General features: G+C 49.5%; 4 protein-coding genes across 4 annotated transcripts; 1 reads left to right on the forward strand and 3 right to left on the reverse strand.

Annotated features, from left to right (window-relative positions):
* The first annotated feature begins 369 nt into the window (after positions 1–369).
* Positions 370–2,380, forward strand: LOC120701872. Its single transcript, XM_039985680.1, has 5 exons — positions 370–462; positions 914–1,102; positions 1,236–1,306; positions 1,575–1,637; positions 2,284–2,380. The coding sequence occupies exons 1-5, from the start codon at positions 370–372 to the stop codon at positions 2,339–2,341; spliced, it is 474 nt and encodes a 157-aa protein (XP_039841614.1). The 3' UTR covers positions 2,342–2,380.
* A 3,208-nt stretch (positions 2,381–5,588) lies between these two features.
* LOC120703073 (probable glucomannan 4-beta-mannosyltransferase 3) lies at positions 5,589–9,167 on the reverse strand. Its single transcript, XM_039987079.1, has 9 exons — positions 8,620–9,167; positions 8,403–8,501; positions 7,804–8,056; positions 7,317–7,427; positions 7,106–7,242; positions 6,718–6,831; positions 6,416–6,615; positions 6,144–6,338; positions 5,589–6,046 (listed from the first exon to the last, which is right to left on the reverse strand). Exons 1-9 carry the CDS (start codon positions 9,091–9,093, stop codon positions 5,884–5,886), a joined length of 1,746 nt encoding a protein of 581 aa, XP_039843013.1. The 5' UTR covers positions 9,094–9,167; the 3' UTR covers positions 5,589–5,883.
* A 1,272-nt stretch (positions 9,168–10,439) lies between these two features.
* On the reverse strand, positions 10,440–14,604 carry LOC120703074 (soluble starch synthase 2-3, chloroplastic/amyloplastic-like). Its single transcript, XM_039987080.1, has 8 exons — positions 14,132–14,604; positions 13,429–14,035; positions 13,269–13,333; positions 12,710–12,787; positions 12,497–12,607; positions 12,347–12,391; positions 11,871–12,044; positions 10,440–11,651 (listed from the first exon to the last, which is right to left on the reverse strand). The coding sequence occupies exons 1-8, from the start codon at positions 14,396–14,398 to the stop codon at positions 10,695–10,697; spliced, it is 2,304 nt and encodes a 767-aa protein (XP_039843014.1). The 5' UTR covers positions 14,399–14,604; the 3' UTR covers positions 10,440–10,694.
* A 6,439-nt stretch (positions 14,605–21,043) lies between these two features.
* LOC120703075 (GDSL esterase/lipase At1g74460-like) lies at positions 21,044–22,719 on the reverse strand. The gene is made up of 2 exons (XM_039987081.1): positions 22,151–22,719; positions 21,044–22,049 (listed from the first exon to the last, which is right to left on the reverse strand). Exons 1-2 carry the CDS (start codon positions 22,529–22,531, stop codon positions 21,351–21,353), a joined length of 1,080 nt encoding a protein of 359 aa, XP_039843015.1. The 5' UTR covers positions 22,532–22,719; the 3' UTR covers positions 21,044–21,350.
* Positions 22,720–23,311: the final 592 nt, after the last annotated feature.

Consider the following 23,311-nt stretch of genomic DNA (forward strand, 5'->3'; position numbering starts at 1 on the left):
GCAGCTCCGCCGCGGGCGAGCAGGCCGAGCGGGCGCGACCCTCCCCACCTGCTGCGGGCGTCAGCGAGGTCGGCACCTCCTCTCGACCACCGGCGCGGCCCTCTCCTGCCGCGGCCGTGAGCGCAACGGCGGGGCGGAGCGGCAGTGGAGGAGGTGGAGGAGCAGGGGCGGAGCGGCAGCGGCAGCGGTCGGAGCGCGCGGCGGCGGCCCTGCAGGAGGCGACGGGCCTCCTCCCTTGTCCTCGTTCCCCCTCCCTCGCCTGGAGCCCGCCGCTCGCCTCCTTCCTCCCTCCTCCCTCCTCCGTCCACGGCCGGATCCGGTGTGGGCCATGCGCGCGGCGCTGGAGGCTCGCGCGTTGCGGTGGAGGCCATGGCGTGGCAGCGGGAGGCGCGGCCTGCGGCGGCGGTCGGCGCATGCGGGGGCGCGGCTGCGAGGAGGTGCTCGGCCGGCCGCGGGCCGTTGGTCGCCGGATCGACGGCCACGATTTTTTTTGCTGACGTGGCACGATGTGGTGCCACCTTTTGGTGCGTGAATCGTAGTAAGAGATTCCCCCACGCCTCCGTGAGCTCTGGGAGCATCCACGTCAGCGAAAATTCTACCGACCCTCCGATTCCTAACCAACGGTGATAACCGATGCCTCAGCTTCTTCACCGGGTAGTCTCCCAAGTCAACAAAAGCCGCTGCCATCGCTTCCTCCTAGAAATTTCCGTGAGCACTCGGCTTTCCTCTCCTGGTCGCCCCGATGCTGTGCCCCAACCGGCGCCGGCGCGCACGGGCTTCCCGAGCCCGCCGACGGCACCAGGCGAGGAGCAGCGCCCTCCTCCCACCCAACGCCCCGCCGCTTCCACTGGTCGCCGCCGTCTGCGATCCTGGCCCTACGCACCTTGCCGCAGCCAACCCCTCCACGGGCTAGCCTCACCAGCCGCACCACCCCCGGGCCCCGGCCAGCCCTCCATCTGAGGCGCCATGGGCTCGTCCCACCACCCCCGCCACCATCCAAGCGCAAGGCGCGGGGAACTACCCCCGCCAGGACACGCGGCCTTTGGCCGAGCTTCCGGGCGCCGCCTGCAGAGCTCGCTTTGGACCTTCCCGCTGCTACAGGGTTGGCTGCGGAGCTCCTCCCCCCTTCCTCCTCTCTCGTCTGACTTGCATCTGCATTTTCTCCCCCCCCCCCCCCCCCTTGTCTAGATCTGTTCCTTTTAGCCTGCACAAAATTTGATTTTTCCCCCCTCTAGGAGGCGCAGTCTGTTGACGAGTGTTGGTGGGAGATAGGAGATGAGCACCACGAGCTTGGTCCCTTCCAGCAGTGAGTGCTGGTCCAGCTTCATACCCAACAAGCTTATGCTTCTGCCTTCATAGATTTCACTCGCTCTTTTCCTCTTTTTTTTTCCTTTCTTTTTTGCTAAATTTGGCAGCTGGAGTTGAGTGATTATAGCACTCCCTGTATCTGGATCTTCCTCTTGGTGATCTTCCTTCTTTGTCACGTAGGATCAAGCTGACATTAGAATTATAAGTATTAATCAGTATTTATCATTTTCCATTAGGTTAAGAATATGGTCTTTGTATTTTTACAGGTCATGCAAAAGCACCTTTAGAAGTAATTGTGTGTCCTTCCATGCTGCTCAAGACATTGGCAGGTACTATGAGCTACTTTTCTTCAATCTTATTAATTATTATGTGAGTTCTAGGGCCATATTTGGTTGATGCGGGTATTTTGTACTTGAAAAATAAAATGAAATACCATATAAGATACATCTATTCTTTTTCATATATGTCCATGGTTATTGTTTAGTTTAGAAAATGCCACGTCAGTTCAGCATTTCTATTGACATAGACTGATCTGACGGATATTCCTATTCATATATGTGAATTATTGTCTATTGTACAAACACAAGTCCAGTTGTATTAATATTTCCCAATATGTTTGGGCATTTATTTAGTGTTAAGAACACTGCATAGGCCTCCAAGCATACTCTGCATTTTTAAAGGAAACACAAACTTCAATTATTCTGTGCCATTTGCATTTCCAGATTTAGAGCTGAGAGAATGGCCAATCACATAAATGTTTGTAGTTTGCTTTGTTAGACATACAATTCTAGTGTTGTTGACGTTTAGTTGTTCCACTAAATACATTTTGGCATGCAATTTAAAGTGAACTTAGGAAAAAGAACAATGTGCCAGACCTCATTGTATTTCCTCAGGTCATCAGTAGTTTAGGAAAAAGAACCCTGGATGTATTTTCTCAAGTCATTAGAAGTTTTTTCACGCTTTTCATATGTGCAGCATGGACTGCCAAAAGTATGGAGCGCCCTGTGTTGTAGGTGGGCAGAGGAAAGGATAGATTTTCCACGCTTTCATACTTGGAAAGAGGCTGCTGAAGGTCAGCGGTCTTCCATTTTGTAGACTATCATGCACTATTTTGTCAGTGGTCCAAATTGTGTGAAGTATAGGAAAAAGGTCAGCCTTGAGCAATACCGTTCACATGGGATAGTTTTGCGCAATATGTTAAGCGATATGGCAATCCCACTGGAACCCAGGAAATCTTGATCTCCTAAGCAAAACTCTAATGTGGTTTCAATTCCATTGATGGACAACACAAAGGTGTCATTATATTTGGTTTCAGCTACAACTTGAGCAGCTTCTTCCCTAATGGTATTCCTTTCTGTTAATTGGACTTTCATTTCTGTTTAAGGCACATGGATTGAGGGTTATTTTCCAATTGAAATTGAAAAGAGATAAAACAGAATACATTGTGTATTTAAACAACTGTGATTTCAAGGACATTTCTTGCTCAAATTTGAAGCTGTTGTATTAAATACAAAACAAAAAATGACTAATTCTCCGAACCAATACTTTTTTATATTAATTGTTTAGTGGTATGGTGAAAATGAAATATTATGGACTTATGGTTCAAATACCCTTTGATAGGTATGATCAAACAGCAGTGAACAGGATAACTGTGGGAACAATTTCATCTTTGTCGCAAACAACATTGATGCTGAGTTGTGTTGCCTTATGGCCCCGTAGAGAAACTTTCATTTCCATATTACTGTTAAATAACAATAAATGATAGCAAATTATATAATCAAACATTTATAGTATAGTTTCTAGAGAATTAGGAAGAAAAATATGTAATTAAACCTGACATCTTGTTTTTATATACTTCTCATTTTTTAAGATTATATTTTATGCAAATATTTGAATTGTTTTGATTAGAAAAATGCACCCATCCAGGTTCAGCAACCCCCCCCCCCCATAATAGTGCCAATAACATCTGTTCATAATTTAAAAAATTTATGAATATAGGTAGCTGGACATGGAAGTTTTTCTTATCACCTACATAATCCAAAAGATCTTCAAAAGGTTCTGCGGATATAATCTAGAAATGTAGCACAACTTCTTCCAATATTGTTCCTGTGGGGACTTTCTTGTTCTCTTTGTGCCTTTACCCACGATTGGATTCATTATGCCATGTATTTTAAAAAGATGTTGCGACTGATTTACTATTTTATTTGGGCAATGATTTCTCCCAGTACAGAAATTGATTTGATTCAACTCAATTTACTGTTCCGCAAGGTGCGAGCCCAAAATTGATGGACCTTTTCCTTTTTCTTTTCGTACATAGTTGAAAAAAAAGGATTCTACTGCTACTTTACGGCTTTCAGGTTTTAAGTTCAACTTCAACTATTCTTCCATTTTGTATTGAATTTACTTATACACCACTGACTTCGCTGGTCTTCCCTTATTTAATTTTGATTACCTGTAGGTGGGAACAGCATGCTGCGTGGCCATTTACCCCCCCCCCCCGAACCTGGTATGAACGCGATTTCTCATGCTCCTTTTGCCCATAAGTCCTATGCGGCCACATGCAAATAGGTGCTTCTGTACCGTTTTTGCTTAATTAATGCTCTTCTTCATCCCCCAAATTCAAACGTGATCTCCTTTGGTATGTTCTTTCACTAACCTAATTCAACATGCTTGCCACGGTAGTTAAACGGTGTACTTATCCAACTTCCTTGTTGCTTACCTACATGCATGTGAACATATGCAAAAGCAAAGCAAAGGTAAAAAAAAACTGCCATTCTACTGTATTTGGGGGGACTTCACGGTGACCTGCGCATCCTGCACCTACAACTCTGAAACTGTACCTGGCAGCCTCCGATTTTGACTGCCTTGCCTTCTTTTCCCATCAAGGCTGGTATGAACACAAGAAACTCGATCAGGAAGCTATCAACCTTAACGGACAGGGCTATATCCTACATCCTCCAGATTCCTACACCCACCGGCATTTTTCCTTCCATTGACAATGTTTTGAGCATCATGCACACAGAAATCTGCCATTGAATACAAGTCTCCATATTTTCCTCCTCCCATCTCCGTACCAGAACAGGATAGCCAACATTGGTTAAGGTATTTTAGAGTGTGAGGCCAAAAATATTGATTTATTGTTTAAATCCTTTTTTGGAATAAAATAGGGGAATTTATTGATCGCTGTATTTCCTGCTTTAAATCCATTAGAGATCCAAAGGGATAGCACAGTTTCTTTGATCTTTGTCCATTCAAACATAAACACATTGAGTAAAAATGCATTTCTTCTAATTTGCATCTCTAGATTATATTTGTTGACTCAATCCTATAAGGACTTGCTCTAAGTTATGATTTACAGTCTTTCAGGATGGAAAAAAAAATTGCAGAGCCTCTTTCTTCTCTGCCTGCAGCTTCATCTTTCAATGATGTGCCATCCCAACATTTAAGCAGCCTAACCCTATCTGCACAACATTCTTCGACTGGCAGTGCGGAGGAAAAAAGGAGCTGTTAAAAAGATGACACAACAAATTTTTCCCAGGCCAAGGCCAATAGCAAAAAGAATTAGCCGATAAATCAAACTTCCTTCTTCAAAAAACAGCACGTCCCCTTGGGAATAAAAACATCTTTTCTTACCATGAAAATTACCACCAAGAATACAAAGAGGTTGTGGGCACGCAATGTGTTTAAATTAGGTTACACTGGGAAAAAAATAGAATTTTCTAAACTTGAACTCCGATCTTCCTATTTCCCTTTTCCCTTTCAGATCTTATAAAATGTACATACTATTTTTACATTTTTTGTAAACATCTTCTACTACCATGATAACTAACTCTAGGATTACAAAGGAATTATGCGCGCGCAATGCGCGCGCAATCCACTAGTCAGGGCATCAGGCGCGTCCGGAACCTACGCATCAACTGCCACCGCCCAAGGACGATCGAGACGACGCAGCAGACGAAGAACAGTGAAGCGTGGGCCGCCCGATGATGAAAAAGTCGCGTGGGATGATGGATGGCTTTTGTTTGTGCTTTTCTCTGGAGTAGTCCTTTTGATCTTGGTGTGCAGTGTGCTTCATTTCTGAATTCTGGCTGTCGGGTTGGGAGTTAGCTCGTCTGCTAGTTCTGTTAATCTGAACTCTTTTACTCTCCTCCGAGCAAGTTCTGAACTCCGGGGAATCCTGGGAGCTGTGTTCAACCCCTTCCAGTCTAGCTTGAAACAAGTTAGACGGGGTCAGTGAAGGCTTCCCCTTTTCATCTTTTTCTACCCAATGCCCTGTTGGGTTGTATCGAACTCTTATATTTCCGTTCTGGTAATGGAAATGGGGTAAAGTCTCGATTCAAAAAAAAAAAGTGAAAAGACTAGAAGTGTGGAGATCACAAGCTACATATGTAGTACATCATTCCTGCAATCCTTTTTCCAGAAAAAGAAGATCGAAGACGAAGGAGAGAGAGAGAGGGGCATCCGTTGCTTTCACGGTGTGCCTGACAGTCCAATGATGTTATTAGTCATCACGAGTTCATGATCTAACTTGAACAATTTCCTCCGTTTGGATCAGTCTAACTGTTGTATATAGCGCTATGAGTTGGATCTGGATGTTCCGCAGAAACCGGTGCCAACAATAAGAAATGTTATAGCCTGTAGATATATGTAAACGAAATAGAAATCGCTTCCATGAACCAAGTTGTAGGTCGCACAAAAGAAAAGGAAGATGGCAACCAAAATCTCTGATACGGTGCATCTGCAAGGAGCGTGAAAACACCGCACAAATTAGAGTCAGTTTAAAGCCAAGACTTGATGGAATTTCTCAGGAACCACACACAGAACGCTCATGCTACCTGTCCCAGCATCTGCAGGGAGGCTTTTCAAGTATCTGCGGAGCAGGCTTGATGCAGCTTGAATTACCAATCTTCTCTGTGACAACCCACTCGTTTACACTCCCGAGCTCAAGCAAACCGACGAATGTCGCCTTCGTCCGGTGGAAAGACATAACATTCTCAAAGAGGATCCAGAACGGTATGAAGTGGATAGAACTGAAGCAAAGAAGTTGTTCGAAACATTAGCACAAATCCTAACTGATGCGATATAAACAGATCTTGACGATACGAACCTAGGATTTCTGATGGCATATAGAAGTGTTATTGCTGTTGGGACATAAACCACTCCCCATACAGGGACTGTGACTTCAGGAATCAGGACGGACAACGGGATTACTACACAGTAGAGCATGAAAGGTACCACATGGGCAACAACCTTCCTGATGAAAAAGAAGCTGTAGATCAAATAAAGCTTCCTCCCAAATGATGCCTCCTGCTCCAGGATGTAGAGGACATCAGTCATCAGATAAATATTAGAGGACTTTATAACTCATGCTTACCAGACAAGAAATCGCCTTACTCTAAGCACATTTACCTTAGTCAGAATGATCTCTCTTCCTGTCTTACGGAATAAATTTGCTGCCCCACACGTCCACCGATGCTGTTGACGGCGATATGCCTTCAGATTGCTTGGCAGTTCACTTTTGACCTATGATTGCAACAGTAAGTTCCTCGCAAGTCACATCACATGTAAAAACATAATTGCAGGTCAGGCATTTCTTAAATATACTGCGTTAATCACATTCAGCATTTTATCATGTTGCCTTCTGACTGTAATTTCTTTTCTCGTATCGTATACTTTTAGGTGTACTCTAAAGTAGAGTTGTAGATGAAAAGGTTTAATTTAACTAAAGAATTGAATCCAATAACCACATTAGTACTATAGCTTACCTTAACAAAACCCCTCAAAAAAAAAAACACACCTTAACATCTCCGACATAGATGAATTTCCATCCTTTGAGACCTACTCTGACTGCTAAATCCATGTCTTCCACTGTGGTTCGATCCTCCCAGCCCCCGGCTTCCTTTATGGAAGAAATTCTCCAGACACCAGCAGTTCCTGAAGTTAAATATGTTACTCCAACAGAATTACAAAGGACTGAATTCTGACTGAGAGATAATCTAATGTCATACCGTTAAAACCAAAGAAGGCAAACATGGATGAACCTGCTTCCTGCTCTACTTTGAAGTGATAATCTAATGTCATCTTTTGTATCCTTGTCATCAGGAATTCATTGGGATTAACTGCAAAACCGTCCCGAAATGCCAGTCAGCAAGCTCCTGTCAATCGGAACAAGAGATGCATCAGACAGATACAGCCTACTCAGCACATAGAAGGGACAAAATTCTGTTTTCGTCAGGATGTTTTCCTTTCCGTACATAACTAGAGGTGTGAGTGTCTGCCAACTACGTTTTCAGTGACGGTGTACGGGTCATTTTGTAGTTATGTTGATTGATAAAACAAGACAGAGTTCTTACGACTACTTTTTTTTCTAAACCAGATTACAAAGTTCTCATGGCTACTTTTTTTTTCTAAACCAGATTACAAAGTTCTTATGGCTACTTTTTGTAGTTCTGTTGATTGATAAAACAAGACATAGTCTGTGGTTTTCCTGCTTACCAAACTCCCATCGTGCCTGAACAAGTGCAACTCGTGGATCATGCACAAGATACGGGACGATCCTCATGAGGAAGTCAGGTTCCGGTTGGAAATCCGCGTCAAACACGGCGACAAAGTCACACTGCTGAACATAGTCATACAGCATCCCTTGCTTCAGTGCGCCAGCCTTGTACCCTTTCCGATTGTTCCTCACCTCATATTTCACGTTCTTACCTTTGCTAGCCCAAAACTTGCACTCAAGCTCCACCAGATCCTGTTGAGAACACACAACATCAGTGACATCGTCCTGAGGACGGCGGCACCGGCAAAATTCAGTAATGCTAGTGCACGGTAGTTCGTTGAAATGGGTCAACCTAATGTATGCAGTCATTGTTCGCACTCAAAACTGGTAACTAATTATAAGTAGCCACACCATATGAACTCTCTAAAAAAAGACAGCGATGAGTTCAGTTCACTCTAACTAGCATAGAGACGTTCATATGGTGGCTACTTGAACTCATTGCTGTCACTGCAGTTCTAATGCACTTGCACTCTTGACAGAGTCATAAGGACTCAGTGAGTCAGGACATGTACAGTTCAGCGAGATGATTCAAACTTACCTTGACCGTCGGATCGGTGGAATCGTCGAGAACCTGTACGATGACCCTATCCGACGGCCATGCCAGCCCGCACGCAGCGCCGATGGAAAGCTTGTACACCTGCACATGTGCCCAAACCAAGAGGAAGCCGTCAGTATTATACGCACAAAAGCCGTCAGTATTACACGCTGCGGTAGCTGTACGCTGTACGCTGTACGGCGAGTGGCTGCGGACGCACCTCCCGCTCGTTGTACATGGGGATTTGGACGAGCACCATGGGGTAGCCGGCGCCGCGGCCGCCCGCCTCCTCGTCCACGTCCTCGCCGGGGCCGGGGCCGGCAATGGGGCCCGCCGCCCGGCACCTCCTTAGCGGCGCGAGGAGGCTGGCGGCGGCCAGCAGCACGGCGTCGGCGAGCAGCATGGCCGACAGGGCCAGGCACGCCCACGACGCGGCGGCCAGCGCCGGCGCCACGGCCGCCGCGCGCGCCGCGCCCCACGCGGACCGCAGCGACCACGGCGCCGCCGACGGCCACCACCAGCCAAGCAGCCGGGACGGCGGCCCGGCGGCGACGACGCGGCCGCCTCCCGACGACGACAACGACGACCACCACCGGCGCAGGCGCAGGGTCGCCGTTGCCGTCGGCCCATCGAGGTGGTCGAGCCACCCCGCCGCCACCGCGGCCAAGGAGGCCACCGCCTCTGCGCCGGCCATCCCCGCTCGTGCTGCGCGCAGCTTTTGGGGTGGGACGGCGACGTTGCTTTTCGCGGGCCTCGTCGGTGCGGGGAGGCAGCCAGTGGACGACGGGTCGAGTACTAGTAGAGCTCACGAGGCAGCCGCTCTGATTGTCCGATTGGTCCGCTGGCTTCACCGCAGCCAGAGTCGCTGACACGTGGGCCACCGGAAGCCGGGCTCCACATGTCAGCGCTTGTCTCATCCGCGGCGAGAAGAGAATCACGTTCCGCCGTTCCGGGGCTACTGGGGACTGGGCATCACGTACCGGTACTGTTCGGTGGGCCCAGCCTCTACCTACGGCCCACCTGTCAGTCTCGCAACGAGCGAGAGGGCTCGCTGGGCCCATCACCAGCCCAGGGGGGGAGATGCCAAATGCGAGGAGGTGGACGCGGAGCGGGATTCGCGATTCGCCCGCTCGTTGCGGTTCGCTTGGCTGCCGCCCGCCGATGTGTCGCCGTCGCCGTCGTGGCCGCGCCCACCGCGCCCGGCCGGCAACGAATAGTGGATGCGCCGTCCGCGGTGAGAGAGCTTTCCTGCTGGCTGCCGCCCTCAGTTTTGGATGCTCTCTCGTCGTGTTACTCGTGCACCGCTACGGGACAGGCAGCTCGAAGCCACCACTGCACGCAGCAGCACGTCCGTGCCGTGCAAATGCATGAGGCGACGAACGTGTTTGATGGGAGTGTCATGCTAAAACGGTACGAATTCTGTGAGAACGATATGGCCTCGTTTGCGATATGCACAAATGTGCAAAGTGATTTTTACACGCCATGCTCTTACTTATAGCATTTTTTTAGAACGTACAAAAGATCTTTGTATGTAATTTTGACATATATATCTTTGTCCAATACTAGTTTTTGCCAAACTTTCATGACAAGAGATCTTTCAAATTTTCACAAGACGTTGCTTTCAAGAAGTAACCTTGTATGACATAGCAGCTACACGCCTGCATTTATTTATTTGCTGGCATCTCAAATCTGCAGAACAAACAAACATAATTCCATACAACCTCCACTACTGCGCTACGAAGTATGAAACCCAGGCCGTGTTTAGTTTCGGCGCAAAATTTTTTTGTGTTGTAATCTTACTAATTTGAAGTACTGAATGAAGTCTATTTACAAAACTTTTTGCACAGATGAATTGTAAATCGCGAGACGAATATAATGATACTAATTAATCCACAATTAGTTAATAATTAGCGGATGTTTACTGTAGCATCACTGTTGCAAATCATGGAATAAGTAGGCTAATTAGATTCGTCTCGCGATTTACAGCCCATCTATACAAAAAAGTTTTATAAATAGACTTCATTTAGTACTCCATGTATGTGTCGAAACATTCAATATGCCGTTTTTTTTTTACAAGGCGCCAGTCGAAACACAGCTCAAGCTATCTCTATTCCCCCCTGTATGACCACACCACCGCGGCGTTGCAGATGAAGCTCTTCACCGAAACCGTTCTGAATGCGGAATGTATAATGGATCAACAAGCCGGAGAAAATAAGTCGAAACAACACGATCGAGCAGAAGTTGCGCGCGCAACCGATCGAAGCGGCGGAGGCCGGCCGGGCCGGGGTTCTGCTCTCACCACTGGTACTTGGCCTTGACGAGGACCTCCTCGTAGAGCTCGGCGGCGTGGTCCCAGCTGAGGTCCTGCGACATGCCGCGCGCCTGGATGCCCCTCCAGCTCTCCCTGTAGTTCCGGTACGTGTCGAGGCAGTGCCCGAGCGCCTCGACCAGCTTGCCGGGCTCCGCGCGGTCGAACGTCCACCCGAGCCCGGCGTCGCCGAACGGGTCGAAGGGCGCCACCGTGTCCCGCAGCCCGCCCACGGCGTGCACCACGGGGACGGTGCCGTACGCCATGGCGTACAGCTGGTTCAGCCCGCACGGCTCGAACCGGGACGGCATCAGCAGCACGTCGGCGCCCGCCGTGATGCGGTGCGCCATGGGCACCGAGAACCCCACCCACCCGCGCACCCTGTCGTGGTGCGCCCGCTCCAGCTGCTGCAGCATCCGCTCCAGGTCCGCGCGCCCGGCGCCCAGCATCACCAGCTGCACGTCCTGCCCGGCCAGCCACGGCATCGCGTCGCCGATGATGTCCACGCCCTTCTGCCCGTCCAGCCGCCCGATGAACCCCAGCAGCGGCACGTCGTCGCGCACCTCCAGCCCGAGCTCCCGCTGCAGCGCCGCCTTGCACTGCCGCTTGCCGGCGTCCAGCGTCCGGAGGCTGTAGTTGGTGTACCCGTCCGACCGGAGGTGCGCGTCCACCTCGGGGCTCCACTCCTGGTGGTCGATGCCGTTCACGATGCCGTTCATCTTCCAGTCGTTGGACCGGATGATGTCGTGGAGGCCCCACCCGCCTTCCACCGTCTTCAGCTCCCACAGGTAGCCGCGGCTCACGGTCACCACCTGGTCCGCCATCTTCAGGCCCGCCGCGAAGATGTTGGCGTGCTCACCGCCGACGGGGTCGTACAGCTCGAAGTGCTGGAGGTAGTGTTCAGGCAGGTCCATGTACGGGTATTCAGCTACAGGGCCGCGACCCTGCAGACAAGAGGGAAAACATCAGGATTCCAGAAAGTGAAGTCTAGTTGAGAACCGACCAAAACCAATAATTGACTGAATATCTGAACCAATGGGCCATCGTTCAGTAACTTTTCCAATGCACCATGATCGTAATTGAACCATTTTGAATGAAGTCTATAAAAAGAAGAAAAAAACAGCAAAGGTACAAAATAATCATGATTATGGGAAGGAAAAGACCTGGTGAGCGATGTTGTGTATGACGAGAACGGAGCGAGTGTACTGCATCATGCCATTGTCTCTGTAATATGCTTTCAGATAAACAGGCAGGAGTGCAGTGTGCCAATCATTAGCAATGAACACCAAATTGCCATCACCATAGCACACACCGCCACATGGAACGTGCCAAGGAACCTGAAGATTAAGGAGGAACACAGCAGTTAGTCCATTGTTCTTAGTCACATATATAATACAGCAGCATTCAGGTACAGCATATGTAGGAACGTGCCAATTGAATGAAGATGATAGAATTATCATGAGCAATAGGGAGAATCAAGATAATAAAATAGCATTCATTGGTGCAAAAGAAGAGCGCCTAGCAGTACAATAATTTGGCATTTGGCTGGATTTGGATTTGCATATGACAAACTATATTGATAAGTGTAAAATTCAGAATTTTCCAATATGGTTGACCAGAAGAGTTCACGGGAGAGTACCTCAACAGCAACCTTGCAGAACAAAATCATGCGCTTCATAATTTCCTGAAGTAAATGGGGAATCGAATTTCAATTGAATGCACTTTGGCTAGATCTTAGATAACCAGTGCAGTGAAAATGAATTGTGATAAAACAAGGAAGGAGCTTCACCTGTCTATTCCCCCCATAAATGTCACCTTGACGGTGCCGGAAGAGAGGTGCATCAATGAACACAAAATCGACTCCATCAATAAATGCATGAAAATATTTCACTTCCAAGTCCTGAAAGCCAAATCAAATGCCAATTAAATTGAATATATTGCGATTTTGGGCCTTGGCATTTTCTATATCAGGCTCCCATTTGATCGGGAGGTTTACGCGCACCTGTCCTGCAGCTTTGTAGTATTTCGTGATTCCCATGTCGAAGGCTTCCGCATAGTCCCCATACCTTGGTACCACAACCTTAGATTGAAACAAGCAACATTGCCCCAAAATTTTAGGTAAGTCATCTAAGTCTATTCAGAGTACCTGATTTAAAGTATCACTGTGTGTGATTGCGAAGTTTGTATCACTAACTTAGTTACATAGTACAATGTATTCATTTACAGTAAGATGATCACTTCTGTATTGCTGTCTTAAGCAACAGTTTCAGATATGATGATCATTCGTGTGACACAATTTTTTTTTAAAATAAAACACTACCTTGTACTAGTCCCTATGTATCATCTGATCATCAAGGTTTCAGATGTCTGTAACAAAGGAACCAAGAAGTCTCTTTTCAGATCATGTGCAATCAACTTACCTTCCATTTCATCACATCTAACAATGTGCACCTCAAGTTATCAAAGCATAGATTTACCAAATGATGAAATATTGAAGATGACAACAGAAAGGAAATTAAAAGCAACCAAATGAGAAAAACAGAAGCCTGAGAGTACTATACCATAACACGATGTCCTCTTCTGGCCAAAGCCTTCGGCAGAGCTCCCGCAACATCTCCAAGGCCACCTATAATACTCAACGGTTGCCCACATCAGTAATCCAGGCAGCCTAGAATGAACAGCAGCTCCAGAATAAACCACAAACAACAGTACTGTTCTTGCCTGTTTTGCACCAGGGAGAACATTCAGCAGACACCACGATCACGTTCATGACATTCTCCCCAGCCAAAGGGCCAGGATCATCGTTCTCGTGATCTTCAAAAGAACCAGCAACATCCGCACCAACCCCGGCCTCATCCTTCGTTTCAACAGGCTCGTCGAAACCGATATACTTCTTGAAATCCCAAGCAGCCTCTTGTTCTTGCACCGCAGGCGCAGGCGGAGGAGGAGGAGGTGGTGGAATTGGATTTGGAACTCCTTCCACGTCAACCTGTGCGCGCCTCTTCTCCGCAAGTCCGGCATTGCCGTCGGCGCCGGGCATGGGAATGGAAGCTGGTGGCGACACGAAGTTTTCCTCAGACGGTGGCAGCGGCGGTGGCTCCGGGGCCGGGACCGGGACGGCAGCCCTCGGCGCTACGTCCTGGGCGGCGGGGAGGATCACGGTGTAGCCCGGGCCCGGGAACTTCACTATGGTGGCCGGCGGCGCGGCGACGATGGACTTGGTCTCGCCGCCCGCCAGCGCGCCGTTCTGGCCGGCCGCCGCGTTCCCCGCCGCCCCGGAGCCGTAACGGCTGACCGGCTGAACAGGAGGCTCCCTCCGTCTGGAGACCTGCGCGCGGGCACACGTGGGTGTCAGTCTGTCAGAGAAGAAGCAGCGATCCTACATCGAGGGGGGCAGGTAGGGGCCGGCGTGGACCAGACTAACCGCCTTGCGCCGCGCGCGGGGCTGCCTGCTGCTGGCGTCGGCGGCGCCGGCGCCGGCCCTCCGCTCCGGCGGCGGCGCCGCGTCCCAGCCCCCCGGCCCGGCCTCCGCGCGCGCCACCGTCGCGTCGTCCCGCTCCCGCGGCGCCCAGAGCGGGAAGGTGATGAGGCTCGCGCCGGTGCGGGACGGCGGGGCACAGCGCCGGCGCCCCCCGGGGGTGCCGGAGGAGAGCGCGAGGATGAGGGCGGACGAGGCGGCCGACGACGACATGATGGCACCGCGCGGCGGGATCGATCGTCCGTCCGTCGCCGGTCGTCGGCGCACGCGCGCGGCGGGGGCGGGGAGTAGTGGCCGACTGGGAGGAGGACTGATGAGTGAGGAGGAGGGTCGACCGCGACTTTTGTTCGGGCGCCTGGCGCGTAGGGCCAGTGGGGATCACGGCGAGCGGCCGAGCGCCAGCTCGGGGCGCACGAGGCTGGCGGCGGGGCGCGCGAACGGCCTCGCGTCGTTTGCGCGCGTGGTGGGGCGGGAAGGAGGCGCCCGAGCAGGGGGCGACCCCGACCGAGCCGTTTCCTCCCCGGCGCGTTTCGGCTGGCGGTGGTCCGACGATGACGCGCGGGCCCGGAGCCTCGCTGGCCCCACCTGTCGGCCGAACGGGTGGCACGGCTCCGTGGGCACGAATACGGTGAGCGGAAAACGGCGTGCTCCGGGCCGGGGGGTTCTTTCTGATCCGTCTGGAACCTGGTAAAGTTTGCTGGCGGTGGGCTCCACCTGGTAAGTGAGCAGTGGAGTGCCGTGCTGGGCTGCTGGCTGCTGGCTGCTGGCCGCTGGGGCCGTGTCTTGGAAGCGAGACTGGCGCGGGCAGGGTAAACGTGAGACGGTGAGGTCGAAGGGGGGCTCGGCCACTCTGCTGAGACAAGAAAGGAACCTTTTTTTTTTTGAGGGCGAAAGGAAACCTTTTACACCCTGTCCCTACGGTGCGCCACGAGTGCACGTCTGCGTTCTCCAGTGCGAACGCACTGTCGCTCGGGTGGGAGGCGGCGGCGAGTGGTGCATTTCTTGTGGACTGTAGCCAGCAGTACTGCAGTACACGTTACTGGTTTTACTATGTCGACGAAGGAAAAAAGTTTTATTTATCTCCCTAAACTATGATCCCAATATATGTTTTCACCCTGAACTTGAAAACCGAGTATTTTTTCTCTTTGAACTCGCCAAACCGGATATATGACCTCTCTAAGTGATTTTTTAATAGTTTTATCTTTTCCTTTTATATTTATTTTGGATGGATCTTTGAAAAATTATGTAAAATGTAAAAAATTATAAAATTAAAAATCAAATTTTGTTGGACTCCACATGAGTAGGTCTATACATTAAACATATGATATGATATAATTCAGTAAAAAATATATTTCTAATTTTTTAATATATATTTTTAAAATTATTTTATATCTAATTTTTTGTGATCCAATTATGATGAAATTTTTATAGCGGTCTACTCTGTTCCAATTATGGTGACATTTTCTGTGGTCCAGCTATAAAGCCAGGACCCACATTACTTCTGGCCCGTTTCGGAGGCCTCACAAGGCCTTCCAGAGGTTCCTTCCGGCCTGCCCCGCCCCGCCGCGACAAAGCAAGCTGAATGGGGGTCCAGCCCAGCAAAAGCTCCAGAGCTTCGCCTCCCCAATGCCATAGCCAGAGCTAATTTGATAGTTTTCTTTTTTTTTTCCTCTCTGCAATCGAGCACTAGCACACATGACGCAACAAGGTAAAGTACAACCTATTTTTTTATAGACTAGCATGTATGTGTTGTCGGTCGAAACCCACCGGCGAGCAGCGACGGGCAACACGAAGAGCCGGGAGGTTGCTGGGGCGCTTGCAGGCACTGCTCCCTCGTCGACGGCCCGCAATTCCGTCACGCGCCCGGAGAATGTGTGGAAAGCCGGGCGTGCCACCTAACCTATACCCGATCAGGAGGGTGCAGACGTGCTCCAAACAGTTTCCTGTATACAAAGACACGTGTAAACATAAGTCCGAGCCGTGGTCGGCTCCCCGGGACGACTCTTGCATCGGCTTTAAAGAGCCGATCGAGTCCCGGTGTCAGAGTGAATCTATATATATCCAGATATTGATGAATAAAGTAAATAACCATGAAACTGTTTCAATTAAATCTAATCAATCTAATCGTAACAGCTTCACTGCTAGATCGGAACATCCTACACGTGACTAGGCCTAATGAATGTAACAGACAACTGAACCGTAACCCAAAACAGAGGCCTAAGAACTAGCAAGAGCCGATTCCCGGAACAATCCCTATTAAGACCACGATAAAGCATCTACTACACCATCGGATCATCCAATCCGTTTGCAAGGCCTAACCTAGCAGATATTACGCAAACTCTTAAGAAAAGAGCAAACCATAACAGATCGGATCTATTAAACTTAAAAGAAGCAGGGTGTTGCCTCTGTGCAACTAATTTTATGCGACAAGAACTAGCATGAGATTGAAACGTGACTGCACAGAGACAACATGATATTCGTAGATGATAAGCAACGAAGCACAACAGATCTACTAAAAGTCATGCTACGAACATCAGGATAACTAGCATTACTCGCCATAAAAAACGCTTCAGTACGAGTAATACCAAGGTAAAAGCAAGAACAATGCTGCCCTGATCACCAGAAGTGATCAGGGCAGTATGACGCTTACTTGGATGAAACCCTAGGATTAGGGATGGCGATGCGCCGAGAGTTGTTGTTTGCGAGACGTGATGACGCTCTCCCTTTACGAATAACAAAGGGTACATATTTATAGTCCGGAGACTTGGGAAACAATCTAAACTAATCTTGTCCCGATTGGACTCTATCTCTAATCTTAAACTAAATCTAAAGATACACGGCCCATGTGGCCCAGATGCTCACGCAGGAGCCGATTTACAAGTCTTCTTCAATCTTCTGCTTTAAGCCCATCTTGCTTTCGGCCCATAAATTAATCTGTTAATTTATGGCGATAACAGTATGCCCGTTCATTGCAACAGGTTCACGAGGACTATATAGAAGAAAGTATCACAAAACATGAATGTGAGTAAAATTTTAAGTGCATACCTTCATGCTTTAGGATGTTCTAAAAATGAACATATTTTCTACAAAAATCTTTTAATCTGAATCTGATGATGAGTTGTACAAAGGATTTATCATGGCGATAGATTTTTTATTTAGAGTTTTGCGTCTTTTCGCACGACATGCTTTTTCACGATTTCTCTTTGCTTGTTTTTGCTCAGAAGTCATATTTGCATAGAGCAATCTCTGACGATCACGTACTGTCTGTCTTTGCTCGGGTGTTAAATTTGCATAACGTGCTCTAGCATTTGTACGTCTTGCTTCAATTTGCTTGGATGTGCATTGTTGTTCTCCTTGCAAAACTTTCTTTTGCTAACGAGCTTCACGATGTTTTCTTAGTAATTCATCCTTTTGCTAGTCAGATAGTTGTGCATACCGATCTCTTTCTCGCTTCCTCTTGTGTTCTTTAGGATCTGTGAGTGGTGGTTGGTTACCGGATATCATGGGCCCACTATCATTGTTAATGTTGCCATCATCTAAAAAAATAGTATTATTCGCTTTTAGTTGCATAGTATGAGGTGGAATAAACATTTGTTAGATAATAATATTGATCAATATTACTTGTGTTGGTGGTGCTGCTTTGGTCATTAAGTGGGGTGAGTTTCTCATATCCGTTCGAAGAAGTCATCTGCAAGAAATATGTGTCAGTTCTAGTTCAAATTCCATATAACTATTAGATTCACCAAAACTGTGAATAGATTCATGTCGAAAATTTATTTGGAAATTCCATATAGGGACACAATATGTGAACTAATGGATGAAAAAAACTGATAAGAAGCTGTCTTATTGGCAGGACTTTTATAGATTAAATAAACCAAGCAACTGCACATCCATGTGATGTAGGGAGAATTGAATTTACGTAGCAATGCTTCTGAACAAGAACAGAGGGCGCTGCAAGCCAACCGCACATATGTGATAAGAAGAATTAATTTATATTCAAGCCAACCTGCTCGGACGCACAGCTATAGGCTTATAGCTAACCTGCTCGCGTAGTCTCGTAGCCGCCGCCAGTCAAGGCTTCAGCGGTGCCGCGCGACTACCTACACAGATAGTAAAGATGGGGATCGTTGAGGAATTTCTTCACCTCGATACGGTGAGTCGAATGCAGAACGGATAGGTGATGGCGGCGTAGATCGACAACGGCGGCTAGGTCAGGGGGCACGGACTTGGCTTTCATAGCCCATATTCGAAGCTACTTGCGTCTGCGCCAAGAGCTCAGTCTCGGACTCGCGGTGGCGATGTTCAAGTTTGGTTCGGTGAAGTCTGCGGATAAAAAAGCCGTGGCGTTCGAGCCTGGTTTGGATGGACGGACGAAAATTGGTATAGACGGCAGAAAAGCATGAGAAATAGGTATAGATATAGATATATATTTCTTCATGTAGTACAATTTGGATACGAAAAGATAATTAATGGAACTTGATATTTGGATTTGCGTGTACCCGATGTCGAATTCCAAGGTTTGAATTTTTCCTTCGAAGTTCAATGCTCAGTCTTGTAAAAATTCATTCATAACGGAGTTAAAAAGGATATGCCGTTCATGTTCTGGAATTCACAAAGGTGCAATCATGTACGGACGGGGTGGTAAAGGGCTCAAGATTTTGACCTAGAAAAATCTAAGGGCCGGGATCTAAAAAGGACCGGGCTCTAATCTTATACTAACCTCCGTTTCAAAATATTTGTCACTCCTCGTTTTCCGTGTCAACTTTGCCCAACCGTTTTTTCTATAGAATGTTTATCAATGTTTATATCACTAGATTTGTTATGAAATAGATTTTATTATTATTATATATTTTTAAGTATTTACAAAAATTTTTTAGAAAAAAATATTTAGTCAAAGTTGGCACGATAAACGAGGAGTGACAAGTATTTTGAAACAGAGGTTGGTACAATTTTGAATTAAATAATTTAAGGGTCTTGTTGGGCTGTAAAAGACTAGTAGAGCCGTGGCCCATTACCACCCTTATGTACGGCAGACATCTGTTTCTTTGGAGAAAGCAGCATATGACTAGAAATCTGAATAATCTTATTGTTTGGCGAACTCCTTTACTTGCTGATGAAACGAGTAGATGATCGATCCCATGTACTGTTAGGCCAACTGCCCAACTCCTCTACCTGCCCGCCAAATGCCTGACCCTGGACAATCGTTATTTTTTTTACGGTCACTGGGGGAGAGAATCCCCACCTGAATTTCATTGATAGGGTTTTAGGCAAACCAAAATGCTACAACATTTAAGATTCAGCAATTTTACAATAGCCTAACACAAACAACACCTAGATAGGGGAGGACAACTTTTACAGCTCAAGAGACAAAGTTAGGATACCGGCTAGAAGGACAGCCATCGCGTGTCGATTTGGAGCCACCATCGAACATCATACTCGTTGGATATACCGCAAATATTGCACCTCCACACCACCTCTCGTAGCTACGCCACTCCGCTGTCACCCTCCATCTGAGAGTCAGGCCAACGGAGAGGGGACTAAAGGCGGCGGGAGGGGCGCAAACCAAGACTCACAAAAAACGACGATCTCCCCTTCGATGCTGATGGAGCCACCTTTGAAAGCACATCCGGGCTCCTTCTTACCACCATCCAACGCCGTGCAAGGGGAGGAATCCTTGCAGGGAAATGGCGGCAAAGTGGAAACACCCCCCGGCATAATATTTGATGGCACCACTAGCGAGAAGAGCGCTGGCGGAGTAGAGACGCCAAATAGAGGACACATGCGCAACTCACGATGATCATCCACAGCTGAACAGCTTTGCACCAGAAACCAACACCGGGGATTGGCCGAGGACCCTGGCAGACCGTGCGAAGCGCACCGGGCGCAGAGCTTTCGCTGCACGGTAGCAGCTACCTCAACCAAGGCTATGGTGCTGGAGTCGCAAGACAATGCCTCCATGGAGGAGAACGGCGCCCGCAAGCGTTGCCGTTGTCACTGGATATTGGAAACTAGGGATGGCTTTCGCCGGCGACTCCCGGAACACCCACCCACAGGAACCGCGATGTTGTCCTACAGGGCCAGGAAGCCGCGCCGGCCGCTGGCAGGGCGACACGATCATGGTGCCCCGGACCTGCAGTAGAGACCTTGCCGAGGCCCAACGGTGTGGGAGAAAGGTGTGGCAAACGCAGGCTCGCTGCCAACCCAACAGACGCGCGGCCACCGTGAAACTCCCGTATATGGCAGATCCGGACCCCCGGAGGCTGGATCCGGCCATCGAGGACCGCGCAGAGGGGAGGGTTGCCGCACACGGACGGCACGGCGGTGTCTGGGTGGTGGCCGCCCCACCTGTCGCCCCCAATGTGGAGACGCATGCTCTGCCCGAAAGGAGGCCGAACTGGACCCCAAGAGCTTGCGAATGGAGCACCCAAACCTACGGTTGCCGGTTCCCCAAGCACCGAGCAGGGCCCTAGCTCCCCCACTGGAGAGACGAAGGAAGCTTCACTGGGCCCTCAGAGCTCGCGAATGGAGCACCCTCGCCGGATTTTGTGGTTGTTCGTGTCTAGAGTTTGAGGGGGAAAGGAGTGTGGGGAGGTGGAAAGAGTGGGCGGCGGATGGTCACCGGCTTCGGCGCCACCACTGTTGCGCGCCAACCGGCGGCGGCGGTGGCCGTCGAGGGCTCCTGGGTGGGGTGTTTGGTGGGCGGCGGCGTCGCCTCTCCTGTCGCCTGAGAGCGACGCGGGGGGTACCTCCTCCCTGCGTGTGCGTGTGCGTGTGCGTGTGCCCTAATTGCAAGATGGAGAGGCGTTCTTTCTGATCTGGACAATCGTAAATTGACCAGCAGGGAGTGTATGCAAAATCTTTACTACTCCATCGGTCCTGAATTACAATCCGTTTTGACTGTTCTAGATACAATAGCTTTTGTTATGTTTGCCGACATAGTGTATATCTAGATGCATAACAAAATATATATATTTAGAAAAGTCAAAATAAACTGCAATTTAGGATGAACACGTAATAGATGATCGCACTCATACATTATATAATCCATTCCTTGCAGTGGCTTTGGCTTTTCTTCAATTACAGACAACAACACAATCATCACAAAATCCCAGGCACCGCTCGTGCGCTGGCTTTGCTGCCACGGCCATCCGCATCCGCTCGATGGCTAACTGGACGTGGCGTTGGCGACGACGGTGATGTTGAGCTTCCTGAGCGTCTCGAGCGCGATGAGCTCGTTGGCCCTGTCCGTGGGGTGGTACTCGTCCCAGAACACGTACTGGCTCCGGTCCTTGCACAGCGTGGAGAGCGGCGTGCAGGTGAGCGTGGGGCGGATCCGCCCCAGCGTGCAGCACGGCGCCCGCGAGTTGTTGAACCCGTGCATGTACGGCCGGTCGATGATGTCCTGGAAGTAGTCGTACGCGTCGCCGAACCGGAACGTCGCGTTCGGCAGCGACGACGACAGCCGCGCCATGAGCGCCGCCGCCCGCGCGTTGAAGCCCCGCGCCAGCTTGTTCGTGGACTCCTGGCACCCGCCGGAGGAGGTCAGGTAGCGCTGCAGCGGGATGCAGCCCATGGGGCCGAGCCCGAAGAAGGTCAGCCGCCGGGCGCCCAGCGCGTGGAGCAGCCGCAGCTGCGCCTCCAGGGTGTCCACCATGTACTTGACGAAGGTGTCGCCGCTGTAGGTCCACGAGTCGGAGTAGACGGGGAGGAGGTAGTTGTTGATGAAGTCGTTGGCGCCCATGGCCACCACGTAGTAGCCCTCGCCGAAGAACTTGTCCGCCGCCGCCGCCCCCATCTTCTCCCGCATGAACGCCTGCGTGCCCTGGAACAGCTCGATCTGCTTGTACAGCGAGAACCTCTGGATCTGCATGCGCGCCGTTCGATCGATCGATCGAGTTGAGCAACACCGTTTGCTTCAAAAAGAAAAAGATGAACAAAAAAAGGAATGGCTAGCTGGCTTATTACAAAGAGGGACGACGTCTCGTTGAGGATGCCGCCGCCGCCGGAGGCGTAGTTGACGCCGTTCTTGAAGATGGTGTCGGCGTCGAGCGAGGGGTCGAGGAACGCCGGCGGGCGCGGCAGGCCCATCTTGTCGCCGACGATGTCGGCGACGGTGCGGCCGTTGCAGAACCGGCCGTTGGGCATGCCGCGCCCGAAGTCGATGCCGTACCACGGCGTCGCAGCGCGGGCCAGGCTCTTGGTCAGGTAGTTGTTGTTGCCCACGTCCGACAGGGAGTCGCCGAAGATGAACTGCACCACGTCGCCGCGGCACAGACCCAGGAGCAGCGCCACGGCCAGCAGGGCCGCGGCAAGCGGCGCCCTCCTCTCGCGAGCCATTGTTGCCATCGGCCCGGTCTCGTTCTTGCAAAGGCTCTGTCTCGAGGTCGAGGGCGGCGACCGACCTGCAGGCCGGGCGTGAATGCCTCTTTTAACGGTGAGGTGATCTGCCGGGCGGCGCTACTAGTAGTTCCCCGGCCGGGAATCGACTCGATCTGCATTCGTGGACAGGTTTGGAGGTTCGGGACGATGGTGATCGGTTCTTGGGTTTTGAAGTGGCGAGCGAGCTCAGGGTTGGATGTGGTTTGATGCACCTAGCTACCAACCTGCGATGGCGTGGGAAGAAGCTTTTGGTGGCAAGTACAGGAGTTGGCCTAACGTGAGATCATTTGCTGATCCTTTGTCGTTTGGTCGCTGTGCCTCTTGTGTTGTACTTCCTCAGTCTCTCCAGATTATTTACAATTTGTTGACTCGACAATTTTAGGGATTCAACTTTTCTATACGGGGACTGTTGGATCAATAATTTTTACAAGTAAAATTAATTCAACGGTATTTACAACATTTGCTAATTCAATAGTTTTTACAAGAATTGTTGATTCAACTTAATTGCCAAATTTATTGAGTCAATGTTTTTAGTGACTTAATATTTTTATAACTAGAAGAAGTGCAATATCTTTCTTATTATGTAGCCATGCTTCTACTAAGTAGTACTGCACAATTAAATAGCAAGCTGCAATCCCCAAAAATATTAGCAAGAAGCATAACTCTATAGTTTCAGACTTTCAGGTCATAGGATATCCTCATTCAACAAGAAAACACAAGACTTATAATCAAACCGAAACAGCACAA

The sequence above is a fragment of the Panicum virgatum genome, chromosome 4K, assembly GCF_016808335.1.
Source record: "Panicum virgatum strain AP13 chromosome 4K, P.virgatum_v5, whole genome shotgun sequence".
NCBI lineage: Eukaryota > Viridiplantae > Streptophyta > Magnoliopsida > Poales > Poaceae > Panicum > Panicum virgatum.

What these genes read in the sequence shown, in the direction of transcription:
- LOC120703073 (XM_039987079.1), bottom strand. Translation starts at nt 9,093, where the DNA reads ATGGCCGGCGCAGAGGCGGTGGCCTCCTTGGCCGCGGTGGCGGCGGGG. An exon ending in CCATGTACAACGAGCGGGAG is followed by an intron (nt 8,502 to 8,619) that starts GTGCGTCCGCAG and finishes GCACATGTGCAG; the next exon opens with GTGTACAAGCTTTCCATCGG. An exon ending in TGCCTTCTTTGGTTTTAACG is followed by an intron (nt 7,243 to 7,316) that starts GTATGACATTAG and finishes ATTTAACTTCAG; the next exon opens with GAACTGCTGGTGTCTGGAGA.
- LOC120703074 (XM_039987080.1), bottom strand. Translation starts at nt 14,398, where the DNA reads ATGTCGTCGTCGGCCGCCTCGTCCGCCCTCATCCTCGCGCTCTCCTCC. An exon ending in TTCTCCCTGGTGCAAAACAG is followed by an intron (nt 13,334 to 13,428) that starts GCAAGAACAGTA and finishes TGAGTATTATAG; the next exon opens with GTGGCCTTGGAGATGTTGCG. An exon ending in TCTGCAAGGTTGCTGTTGAG is followed by an intron (nt 12,045 to 12,346) that starts GTACTCTCCCGT and finishes CTTAATCTTCAG; the next exon opens with GTTCCTTGGCACGTTCCATG.
- LOC120701872 (XM_039985680.1), top strand. Translation starts at nt 370, where the DNA reads ATGGCGTGGCAGCGGGAGGCGCGGCCTGCGGCGGCGGTCGGCGCATGC. An exon ending in GACCTTCCCGCTGCTACAGG is followed by an intron (nt 1,103 to 1,235) that starts GTTGGCTGCGGA and finishes TCCCCCCTCTAG; the next exon opens with GAGGCGCAGTCTGTTGACGA. An exon ending in GAGCTTGGTCCCTTCCAGCA is followed by an intron (nt 1,307 to 1,574) that starts GTGAGTGCTGGT and finishes GTATTTTTACAG; the next exon opens with GTCATGCAAAAGCACCTTTA.
- LOC120703075 (XM_039987081.1), bottom strand. Translation starts at nt 22,531, where the DNA reads ATGGCAACAATGGCTCGCGAGAGGAGGGCGCCGCTTGCCGCGGCCCTG. An exon ending in ACGAGACGTCGTCCCTCTTT is followed by an intron (nt 22,050 to 22,150) that starts GTAATAAGCCAG and finishes GCGCGCATGCAG; the next exon opens with ATCCAGAGGTTCTCGCTGTA.